At 49.4% G+C, this 12997-nt stretch overlaps 1 protein-coding gene across 2 annotated transcripts in view; it reads left to right on the forward strand.

Annotated features, from left to right (window-relative positions):
• The first annotated feature begins 4787 nt into the window (after nucleotides 1-4787).
• The window catches only part of Dnah17 (dynein axonemal heavy chain 17), a 111496-nt gene continuing 103286 nt past the window's right edge, over nucleotides 4788-12997 (forward strand). The window contains exons 1-7 of one of the 2 annotated variants that reach the window (XM_021175676.3): nucleotides 4788-4875; nucleotides 6220-6585; nucleotides 10117-10310; nucleotides 11065-11257; nucleotides 11442-11541; nucleotides 11742-11827; nucleotides 12024-12149. In XM_021175676.3, the coding sequence (XP_021031335.1) occupies nucleotides 6250-6585; nucleotides 10117-10310; nucleotides 11065-11257; nucleotides 11442-11541; nucleotides 11742-11827; nucleotides 12024-12149 (1035 nt within the window). In that variant the 5' untranslated portion in view covers nucleotides 4788-4875; nucleotides 6220-6249. The remainder of the gene's footprint in view (nucleotides 4876-6219; nucleotides 6586-10116; nucleotides 10311-11064; nucleotides 11258-11441; nucleotides 11542-11741; nucleotides 11828-12023; nucleotides 12150-12997) is intronic. The other variant, XM_021175677.3, reaches the window with a different exon arrangement.

Genomic DNA, 12997 nt, shown 5'->3' on the forward strand with positions numbered 1-12997 from the left:
TGGACCAGGGATGATGCCAGCCCGTGTGATGCAGGCAGCATGTATGTGTGAAGGCCCGTGGCCCCCGTTCGCTCTTAGGCGTGGCACAGGAGTAGGGAGGCAAACTCTGCCATTCTGAGTCAGAGCCCTGGTGCTATGGATCAGAGGCCCCATTGTGTCTCCAGCGCAGATCCTCTGGCCTCTTTCATTCTTCATTTGTATATATATGTGGCCTGCCTTAATTAGAACTTTACTGCTGTGAAGAGACACCATGATCAAGGCAACTCTTATAAGGACAACATTTAACTGGGGCTGGCTTACACATTCAGAGGTTCAGTCCATTATCATCAAGGTGGGAGCATGGCAGCGTCCACGCAGGCATGGTGCAGGAGGAGCTGAGAGATCTACATCTTCATCTGAAGGCTGCTAGCAGAATACTGGCTTCCAGGCAGCTAGGATGAGGGCTTTAAGACCCACACCCACAGTGACACACTTACTCCAACAAGGCCACACCTTCTAATAGTGTCACTCCCTGGGCTGAGCATAGACAAACCAAAACATGGCACCACACTGTTGCCAGAGCAGCAGAAGAGCCACCTTACAAAGGAATCATCAGAGCTGGGCTATGGATGGACACAGAAAGGGGAGGGAGCAGCCGGGCGTGGTGGCGCACGCCTTTAATCCCAGCACTCGGGAGGCAGAGGCAGGCGGATTTCTGAGTTCGAGGCCAGCCTGGTCTACAAAGTGAGTTCCAGGACAGCCAGGGCTATACAGAAAAACCCTGTCTCGAAAAACCAAAAAAAAAAAAAGAAAGGGGAGGGAGGCCGAGGACCCTCACTCGCATATGCACCCACTTGCCCATGGGCTCAGGATCTGGGAAGGAACAGTTGGGGGACGAGCAGGGGAAAGAGGCAGCTGTCTGTGCTGCTGTGTGGAAGCCATTGTTCATTCCAGTCTGGTTGCTTTGGGGTTGCTCAAGCTCCTGTCAGGCACCACTTGCCCGTGCTCCGTGGTAAATTCAGTAAGCTCATTGGTTGTGCAGACTGTGGTGAGACTTGGGGAGGGGGGCATTGCCAACATTGTGAAGGAGAATGTTTTTTGCAGGCTGGGGGTGGAGAGTGTCTGCTGTGTGTATGCCCAGGGAGGTCAGAGGGTATCATGAGGTATTTATTGTCTTCAGTGGCTCTCCACCTGCCTTTTGAGTTAGGGCTTCTCACTGAACCTGGAGACTGGCCAGGGAGCCCAGCACCCCTCCTGTCTCGGCTTCCACTACATTAGAATGGTAAGTGTTTATAACCATGCTCTGTCTTGTTCCCTCGGTGCCGGGGATCAAACTCTGGTCCTTGTGCCTACACACAAGCATTTAATCAGCTGAGCCATCTCTCCAGCCCCATCTGACTTTTGCAACCTGGAGGCGCCCCAGGGAAGCAGGATTTGGGCAGAAATTGGTCCGACTGAAAGTTGTTGGGTCTATGGTTCCCAGCTGCTCCAGGAGTCAGTGAGTTTGGGGGATGTTGGGTAGGTTGAGGGTTGACAGCTGCGTTTACAGCAGGATGTCTCAGAGCCTTGTCCTCTCAGGGCCTGCTCTGGGCCAGGCTCAGTGCCAGACCCTGGAGTGAAGGCCCCTGTCTATCACCAGGAATCCAGGAGGCTGGCAACTCGGGCTGATTGCAAAGCTGACTAATTGAAGTACTGGAAGGGCTGCAGTGAAGCCCAGGAAGCTGATAAATGCGTGGGCGGGGCTAGGGGTGGGAGCTGCAGAGGCCTGGTGAGAGTCAGCTGTGGTCCTGAGGATGGGGGGGCGGGGGCAGCTTCATCCTAAAAACAGGAAGTTGGCGATGGTTCTTAAGGGGTGATACCATGACAGACAGTACAGATGCTGGTGGAGTGGGCTCCTCCAAGACAAGACTAGATGGGAGGAACCAAGTGAGGCCTTCCCTGGGCCCAGGAGAGGGGCTTGAATGAAGAGGGCCGTGGACTGAATTGGGTAACGCTGGAGGCTCAGCGGTGAGCAAGGGATGTGTGGGATGTTGAGCCACAGGCAGAGGTAGGTCCTGGACAAACTGAGTTTCAAAGCTTTCACAGTATAGCCTTGAGCTCTAAGGAAAGATCTGGACCAGTGTGGGAGAAATCAGCATCTCATCCACGGGATCCCCTCTGTCTGTCTCCTCGGGAACCCAAGTCCAAGCGGTCACATGGAGGCCAGCTGGAAACTACATCTCCCAGCTTCCCCTGCAGCAGTGGTGGCCATGTAAGTAGCCATGGCTGAAGGCAGTGGAACCAGAGTGGCATGATGGGTACCTTCTGGACTAAGTCATCAAACTGTCACACACACACACACACACACACAAGGTCACTTGTCTCTCTTCCCAGGGACAGTGAGGAAGCCTGATGTCTTAGTTAAACAGTTTCCATTGCTGTGAAGAGACACCATCATCAAGTCAACTCTTATAAGGGACAACATTTAGTTGAGGCTGGCTTACAGGTTCAGAGGTTCGGTCCATTAACATCACGGCAGGAAGCAATGGCAGAGTCCAGACACGGTGCTGTAGGAGGAACTGGGAGTTCTGCATCTTGATCTGACTGCAGCCAGGAGAGACTGTCCCCCAGGCAGCTAGGAGGAGGGGTCTTAAAGCCCATCCCCGCAGTGACACACTTTCTCCAACAAGGCCCCACCTACTCCAACAAGGCCATAGCTCCTAATAGTGCCACCCCCTGGACCACATTCAAACCACTACCAGATAAGAATTGTTCTCTGAATTCACCATCATGGTGTCTGTTGCTAGTGTATACAAACAGTGGGCTTTTAGACATCAGTCCTGAATCTAGCTGGCCGTGGTGGCACATGCTCTCATCTCCCAGCAACTTAGGATCCATTGGGCACAGGAGCTGGAGGCTGCACAAACTAGCAACGCAAGCACATGAAGTCTGAAGTACATAAAATAAGATAAAATAAAATCCTCCATTCCAGTAGCTTGCTGACCTCTGCCTAGCTTTGTTAGCTCAGGGCTTCATGGGATTTTCCACAGGCAGGATGCTGCTCTGAGGGAAGGTGGGGGCGGGGGGGGGGCTTCTTTCTGATTTGAATTCTCTTGTTTCCTTTCTTGCTTGGCTCGTGGCCCACGACTCTCATGCCACAGAGCAGTGGTGATAGCCAGCACCCTGGTGTTGCTCCTGATTCGGGGGGATTCTGAATGCCAGGAATGGCCTTCAGGAAATGAACCTGGTCCTGCCTTTACTCTGCCACTGACGCATCTTCTAGAAGATGCCACAAGAGGGAGAAATTGACCTATGGAGGAGGAGGCTCAGAGGTGCAGGAAGCAAGCAGAAAATGGCCTTGGAGCAGGCAGCTGATGTGATTTTGAGAAACGCAAGCTACCTGGCCATGGCATTAAGACAATACAATGCAACTGCTATGGATTTGATAAAAACTGATTAAATTTTAATTTGGTTAAATTAAACTTTTAATTCGATTAAAATTAAATTTTAATTAAATACAATTTAATGTGTTGGAATTGGCCTTAATTTCATGTGTTGGAATGGCCCAGTATCACAGTGTTATAGAACAGCAGTAAGGCGGCCCCGGGGCAGATTCAGATGCCAGACTGAGAGTCCAGCCTCCAGGTCAGTGAGATGAAATACACCTCTCTACTTTTTAAGAATTAAGAATGTTACTGTTACTATGTGTATACATGCGGGGGATGGGGGGAGGTGTGTGTGGCTTATGTGTCACAGCAAGTGTGCTCAGCAGACAGCCTTGTGGAGTTGCTTCTATCGTTATGTGAGTCAAGGGCTCAAACTCAGGGGGTCGGGCTTGTGAGGCAGGTGTTTTTACCTGCTGAGACATTTTACTGGCCCAAACCTCTGTTCTTTATAATTTAGCCAACCTGTGGTATTCCGTTATAGTAGCAAAAAACAGTAAGAACTCGGAAGGGGGGGCACGCACAGGGGAGTCCCCAGTCAAAGTGCTCAGCATGCTCAGAATCTTCTGATTGGTTTAGAGAAGCAAGCACGTATGAAAAACCACACCAATTCCACGAGAGGGATATGAGCTCCTAAAACAGTTTAACCCTCCAGAGGAGGGAGAGTCCATTTCCTTTAAGGAAGTGGCTGGGGTAGGTCAACCACATCATGTTCTGAGAGTGGACAGCCCCGCCTCAGGGGATGTGGGCAACGCAGCCTGGACTCTGGGTTGTTTTAAAACAAAGAAATTGGACATTGGAAAGGAGGAAGAGTGGATCTAGGAAGAACTAGGAGAGGAAGTAGGCAGAGAATATGATCAAAATACATTGCATGGAATTTAAAAATGAATAAAATATTAAGTATAAAGTACTATATAAATGGTCCAATCCGGAAGAATAGAAGGTTTTGAGAAAATAGATGTAAGCCGGGCAGTAAAGCACACATCTTTAATCCCAGCACTCGGGAGGCAGAGGCAGGCGGATTTCTGAGTTCAAGGCCAGCCTGGTCTACAGAGTGAGTTCCAGGACAGCCAGGGCTGTACAGAGAAACCCTGTCTCAAAAAAACAAAAAAGAAAAGAAAAAGAGAGAGAGAGAGAGAGAGAGAGAGAGAGAGAGAGAGAGAGAGAGTAGATGAAAGCCCCATGGAATAGTCGTTCGAGGGTAAAATTCTGTGGAGGGCCCTGTTCTGAGAGGGTGAGTGCCTTCTGCTGTCTGCAGGCTCAGAGCCCAGACTTTCCTGTTTCTGAACAGTGAACAGCACCCATCACCTGCCGCGCTACCTAAGTAGCCAGGAGAATGTTCTAGAAGTTCCAGGTACCTTGAGGACACTCCGGAAGTTCTGTGGCAGTTGGAGCCTCTGGAGGAACAGAAGCCATTTCCTTTGGTCGCTGGGAAAGGGCTCACCCACGCTTGACAGAAGCACACACTGGTCTGGTGAGCCGCTGTGAAGCAGCTTAGGGAATTGGGGAAGAGCTGAGGGGCGTTAGCACACAGGGTAGGAGCCCAGGTCCTGGCCGGCAACAGACTCACGACTTGCCACACACTGTCCCTGATCTATGCTCAGAGCTGGCCAGGAGTTCAGGCCAGCAAGCTGGCTGCCATGGCCTCACCCCTTCCTTGTTGGGACTTCCAGGTACCCTCCCTGTAGCTACCCTTGAGCCAGCCAGCCCCAAGCCTGACAGTCTGAGGGGCTGGTGGGCCTGAGAAGCACTCCTGGGACAGTTTTATAAACCGCCTGAACCCCAGGAAATAGTGCCTTGGTTAACCAGAGGGTTCAACCTCTGCAGTACCACAGACTTTGCAAGCCTTGGAGGAGGGCCCCCTTAAACACTCACATTCCAGTGTCTACATGTAGTAATGACATGGTACTGGGAGGGGTTAGCTCAGCAGTAGCACCCATGAGCCACGTGTGCTCCACAGACATCGCTACATGGCTCCTCCCGTGTGATGGAGGTGCCGCTGTAGCTCCCCTAGTCCAGATCAGACAGGTTTGGCTCAGGGACCACTCTCAGTTTCTCTCTCTCCCCCCTCTGTCCCTCCTACTTCCTCCCTGTTTCACTTTCTATACCTATCTTACAACCTACCACAGAGAAACCCTAAGCTCTAGGAAAGCCCTGGGTCCCTGAACACCACACAGCGCCTTCCCGGGACTGAGCTGAGCCCCTGTTCTGGTGTGGGATGGCGCTTTGAGGACCCGGGTGTAGTAGCATCACAAAATCTTTGAGCCTTAGCTTTGGCCAAGCCAAAGGTTAGGATCTGAGTGCTTCCGCGATGTGGCCTACAAAAGCTGACATTGGCAATAGCCAATTCTGGAACAGGCTGAAACCCACCCACAGGGCTGAGGAGCTGAATAGCCCAGGTTGTATGTGTGCAGATGCCAGAGGTTGGTCGATCTCAGGAATCCTCCCTTGGTTTCTTCTCAGCTGCTCCCCTCCCCTCCCCCTCCCCCTCCCCTCCCCTCCCCCTCCCCTCCCCTCCCCTCCCCCTCCCCTTTTCATGCCTCACCCCCACACTGATACAGCCATTTTCTCTTCTCTTTTCCCTGTGTCCACCTATCTTCTTTCCCAGCTTACTTACTTTTATGGTCATAACAACCCAGGGGTACCCTGTTTACCTGATAACCCTGCACCAGGGCAGGAAAAGGCCCTTGTCACCAGCCCAACCACAGATAAAGACAGAAAGGCCCGTGAGCCCCTTTCACCAGTGTGGTTTGGACGGAGGGTCTGTGTGGTTCCAAAGGCCCAGAAGCCAGCTGGAATCTGCTTGTTCGTTCCACAGAGGACGGTGGTGTAAGGAAAGGTGACAAGCATGCCGGACCCCAGAATTGATTATCTGGAGACAGTGTCTTCTGTCCTCCTCAAGTTCAAGGCAGACAAGTGGGGCAAACTGATTGGAGCAGAGGAGAACATGGCCCTGCTCACCGAATTCTTCGACAAAATAGATAACCCCGTCCTGGTGCTGACACTCAATGCTGCTGGTATGATCATTCCTTGCCTGGGCTTCCCAGAGTCCCTCAAGTCCAAAGGAGTTTACTTCATCAAGATGAAGCCGGAGAACATCACCAAGGACAACTACAAGACCCGTCTCATCTACGGGGACATCAGCCCCACCCCCGTGGACCAGTTGATTGCAGTAGTGGAGGAGGTGTGTGTGCCTGGGATGGGAGGGTGGGGCCAGGTGGGAGTGGGGTGGGAGCTGGAACAGCAAAGCTTGGGAAGGACTCTGAAGAGCCCAAGACCTTGCTGTTCCAATGGAATGCATCTCCCAGTGGCTCACCTAAGAGCTGGTTGGAAATACAGACAGACCCACTCCAGGTGATGTGGCAGGAGTCCAACAGGCTGGCCCTCTTCCCTACATTAAAGTTGCCCTCTCTTTTCTGCCATCTTCTGTCACTCCAGGTGTGGGCCATCTGAGAACCATTGGGTGATTCCCCTGGCTCTGGGTCTTTGAGCTAGGAAGGGTCTTTTCCATTCCTCTGTATTTGCCGTTATTATATTCATACTCACATTTGGCAGTGCAGTGGGGTGAGGATAGCCTCTAGTGGGCCACACTAACAGCCTAGGTTACATATCCTCCCAGTCACCGTACAACAGGACCCGGGACTCTGCCTGTGCTTGTTCAAAGAGGAATGTGAAGGCAGGAGGTCACTCCGCAGGGCCTGCAAGCCAAGACTGGGAAGCCTGGCGGACCACAGCCAAATCAGCAGTATCTCTAGTGCCAGGTGCTCTTGAAGCTGGAAGCCCAAGGCCCAGGGATCAGCTGGCCCTCTCCTGTTACCCCTCTGTCCTGGGCTTAGATGGCCACCTTTCCCAGTTCCCCTACCAGATAGATTTTTGTGTCCTGATCTCTTCATATGAGGCCCCAAGTCCTACTGGTTAGGGCTCAGCTGCTGTCCTAACTTACCTCATTGCCTCTTCAAAGGCCGTATTAGCCCAAGGAGAGATGGCTCAGAGGATACAGGGCTTGCTGCACAAACAGAAGAGCTTGGGTTCCCAGCTCCAACACCACATTAAAAGCTACGTGTGGCCATGGCATCTTGTAATGACAGCCCTTGGGGACAGAGACGGAAGAGCCCATTAACGTGCTGGCCGTCTAGTCCAGTTGGTAAATGTTCCAGGTCCAATGAGAGACCTTGCTCCAAAACATAAAGTGGAAGACACACTGACCTCTATGCCTGTTCATGTATGTATGTCACACACACACTTATACATGCATACATACACACACTCACACATACAAACAAACATACATGCCACACACTCACACATACACACACACATACATACATACATACACACACTCACACACACATACATACACATTCTCACACATACACACACTCATATATACACACACACATATATATACAGACACACACATACATTCATACATATACACTCACACATACATACATACATACACTCACACACACATACAAACACATACACACTCACAATACACACACTCACACATACATGCATACATACACACTCACACATACATACACACACTCATACAGACATACATACATACACACACATACACACACATTCACACATACACATACGCACATACATACATGCATACACACATACATACACACACCAACACACATATATACACATACACATACATAAATACACAAACACACTCACTTACACACACATACATACATACACACACTCACACATACATACATATACACACTCACATATACACACATACACACACTTACACATATACACACACACATATGCAACGCACACACACTCACACATACATACATACACACATGCATACACACATACATACACACACTTACACACATATATACACACATACATAAATATGCACACACACATACATACATACACACACTCACATATACATACATATACACACTCACACATATACACACACACATATATGCACACATGCACTCACACATACATACATACATACACACATACATACACACACTTACACAATACATAAATACATACACACTCACACATACATACACACACTCATACAGACATACATACATACACACACATACACACACATTCACACATACACACATACATACATACATACACACATGCATACACACATACATACACATACCAACACACATATATACACATACATAAATACGCAAACACACTCACTTACACACACATACATACATACATACACACACTCACACATACATACATATACACACTCACATATACACACATACACACACTTACACATATACACACACACATATGCACGCACACACACTCACACATACATACACACACATGCATACACACATACATACACACACTTACACACATATATACACACATACATAAATATGCACACACACATACATACATACACACACTCACATACATACATATACACACTCACACATGCATACATATACACACTCACACACACATATATGCACACACTCACACACATACACACATGCATGCATACATATATACACTCACACATATATACACATATATACACACACTCACATACATACATACACACACATACACACACTCACACATAAAAACACATACTCACACACATACATATACACACATACATACATAATGCACACTCTCACACATACACACACATACATACATACACATACATGCATGCATACATACACACATACATACATATATACACACACTCACACATATATACACACTCACACACATACATACATATACATACATGCATGCATACATACACACATACATATATACACACATATATATAGACACACTAACACACATACATACATACACACTCACACATACATACATACACTCATACATACACACACACTCACACATATACACACACTCACACACATACACACATACATGCATGCATATATACACACATACATACATATATACACACACTCACACATATATACAGACACACTCACATAATACACATACATACATATACATACATTCACACATACATACACATACATACATGCATACATACACATACTCTTATATTTTTGGTTGTGAGCCTAGCCTTTAACGGCTGAGCCATCTCTCCAGCCCACACATACTCACACATACATACATACACACACTCACATATACATACATACACACATACGTTCATACACACACACATACACACTCACATACATACATACATACACACACATACATACATAGATACATATACACACACATAAATATACACACTCACACTCATACACTTATATACACACACTCACATACACATACATACATACACACGCATATACACACATTCACACATATATACACATACATATATACACACACATACATACACACATACACACATCTCCACATGCGGTCACATATTAAGGCACAGGTGGTAGAACTGTGTGTATGGACATAGAGACATAACCCAGCCTACCTTAGCCTTAAACTTCCTGCAAGGAGTGTGGCTCTTGTGCTACGGTTGTGAGGCGTGGGGAGCTGATGGCAGCCGGCTGTCATGGCTCCAGGAACTCCAGCTGCCTCATCTCCAGAAAAGAGGTTTCACTTTCTCATGGTTAAGAGCACAGAGGTCTTCCAAGTCCCCTAGCGTGACCCAGCTCCTCAGAACTGCAGAGCCCAGCATTGTGACTGCCCTGTCTCCTTTCAGGTCCTCTACTCGCTGCTAAACCAGAGTGAGAACATGGATGGCTGGCCCCGGGTGGTGTCAGAAGACATTGTGAAGCAGGTCCACAGGCTGAAGAACGAGATGTTTGTGATGGGAGGCAAGATCAAGGGGAAAACCCTGCTGCCTATCCCCGAGCACCTGGGCAGCCTGGACGGCACGCTGGACTCCATGGAGAGGTGGGTGGCAGCTGGGAGGGGCGTGGAATGCAGACTGACTATGACCGACAGTCACGAGCCGCTCAAGTGTAGGCTAGCACGGCGGCAAAATCTGCCATGGAGGGCGCAACACAGGAGTGGATCCTGGGAATGCAACCACTCAGCAGTATCTACATCAGGGGTTGGGGGGACCCACCTGTATCTCCCTCTCCATTTACACGCATGTGTAATCACGCACGGCTCAGACAGTAATCCCATGCACTGACTCTGAGATGCCTCACCGAGGGGCACGTGGCAGGGATGCTTGACAGGAAGGTACAAGTCAAATAGAGAGGGCTGAGGTGTCCGGAGCCACAGGAACCTGGGGCTCCCCGGCATCTAAAGCACCCTGGTATGTGAAACTCTAGAACTTACCTGGGTGAACTTGTCCACACAATGCCTACTGGATGACACCTCAGTCTCATTCTGACTGGTCCTCCAGGGACTGGCCATGAAGCCCCCAACATTGCCCTGTGGTGTGTGGGGCGTGGTGGTGGTGACAGTGGTGGTGATGATGGTGGTGGTGGTGACAGTGGTGGTGGCGGCAGCAGTGGCTGTGGTGGTTTCAGGATTTTGTTACTTGTAGGCTGCTGGTGGGAGGCAGCGGGTAGGTGGATTCCCTCTCATTAGCAAGGGAATCCGTGTGTGTGTGTGTGTGTGTGTGTGTGTGTGTGTGTGTGCACGCGCGCATGTGTGCGTGACCACAAGAGCATCATCCTGACCTTGCCCTCCACAGGATCCCCTCCTCCATGGACAACTCGCTCCTGCACTCCATCGAGACCATCATCATCGACTGGTCCCATCAAATCCGGGACGTGCTGAGCAAGGACTCAGCTCAGGCCCTGCTGGATGGCCTGCACCCCCTGCCCCGGGTGGAATTTGAGTTCTGGGACGCCCGGCTCATGAACCTGCAGTGCATCCACGAGCAGGTAGGGCCTTACTCCACCCAGCAGCCGAGTCCTCGCTGGCCCACTGAGACACCAGTCAGCCCAGTGTTGCCCTCCCAGGGACCCCAAGATACATTACTGGTACCTTCCTCGGCCCTGGCAGCCCCCCGGCCGGGCTCCCTCGCCTGAGGGTTGGACTTGAGGGTTCTGGTTCTTTGGCCCTCAGCTAAACAGGCCCAAGGTGAACAAGATAGTTGAGATCCTGGAAAAAGCCAAAAGCTGTTACTGGCCAGCCCTACAAAACGTCTACATGAACGTCACCCAAGGTGAGCCAGATACCGCAATCCACAAAGCCATTGGACGCTCAAGGAATGATTGTGTGGACTGTCTGTCACTAACCCCAGGGAGTTATGTCACCCAATGAGCAGTTCCTCAGCTCACTCCTGGGATGACTCTGAAACCCCTACGGCTCCCCCATTTCTCAGTGACTCCCCCTTCAAGACCATCCCTTGTCCCTTTATGCCAGGGCTGAAGGAAGCAAACGACATCGTCTTATACCTGAAGCCCCTGCGCATCCTGTTGGAGGAGATGGAGCAGGCAGACTTCACCACGGTGTGTTGATAAGGGAAAGCCAACTGGGTGGGTGTGGGAGGCAGGCACAAGGCACTGTAGAGTCCTTGGATTTCTGCCCAGCACAGATCCCTGCCCCCCACACCCTTGAGAATCCTCTTCTGAAGGCCCAGGGCTAGCTGTGGGAAGAGGCAGTTGGGGACACAGTGACTGCAGCAATCTGGGCTGTCTCTCCCAGCTCCCCAGCTTCATCGTCAAGGTGCTGAGCACCATCTGCTTCATCTGGGCCACCTCTGAGCACTACAACACACCCTCCAGGGTCATCGTCATCCTCCGGGAGTTCTGCAACCAGATCATCGAGATGGTGACCCATAACCCCAGCCTGCTCTTCTTCCCACCCCCACGCGCCACTCCCCTTAGGTCTGGGCATTCTCAGGCCTCAACCCGGAGCCAAGCCTGGGGTGGGCTCACAAATATTTTTTCCCCAGGGTGCCTTGCTAGCTAGTACCCCATCAGGAGCAAGGAGGAAAGGAAGGGGAGGAGGACGGTTGCCCTGGGAACCCCCCCGTACCCCAGCACTCAGCCAGATACTGTCAGGGGCTAAAGACATGGCTTAGCGGTTAAGAGCACTGACTGCTCTTCCAGAGGTCCTGAGTTCAAATCCCAGCAACCACATGTTGGCTCACAACCTTCTGCAATGGGATCTGGTGCCCTTTTCTGGCCTGCAGACAAACATGCAGGCTAGATGCTGTATATATATATATATATATATATATATATATATATATATACATATATATATATATACACATGATATATACATGTATATATATATACATGATATATATATATACATATATATATATCAGGGTTAGGGTTAGGTATACAGCATCTATCTATATATATATAAATATATATATTTATAAATATATAATATATAAATTTATATTTATTATACATATATACATATATATACATACATATATATATAATCTTTTAAAAAATTATGGTCAGGGCAGTCGCCAGCACAAACAGAAGGACCTTAAGCCAGGCCTCCAAAGCATATTAAAATCCTGCTTGTAGGGGCTGGGGAGATGGCTCAGTGGTTAAGAGCACTGACAGCTCTTCCAGAGGTCCTGAGTTCAAATCCCAGCAACCACATGGTGGCTCACAACCATCCATAATGAGATCTGACACCCTCTTCTGGTGTGT

Source organism: Mus caroli, unplaced genomic scaffold (assembly GCF_978045245.1).
Source record: "Mus caroli unplaced genomic scaffold, Mus_caroli_1 scaffold_13, whole genome shotgun sequence".
Classification (NCBI taxonomy): domain Eukaryota; kingdom Metazoa; phylum Chordata; class Mammalia; order Rodentia; family Muridae; genus Mus; species Mus caroli.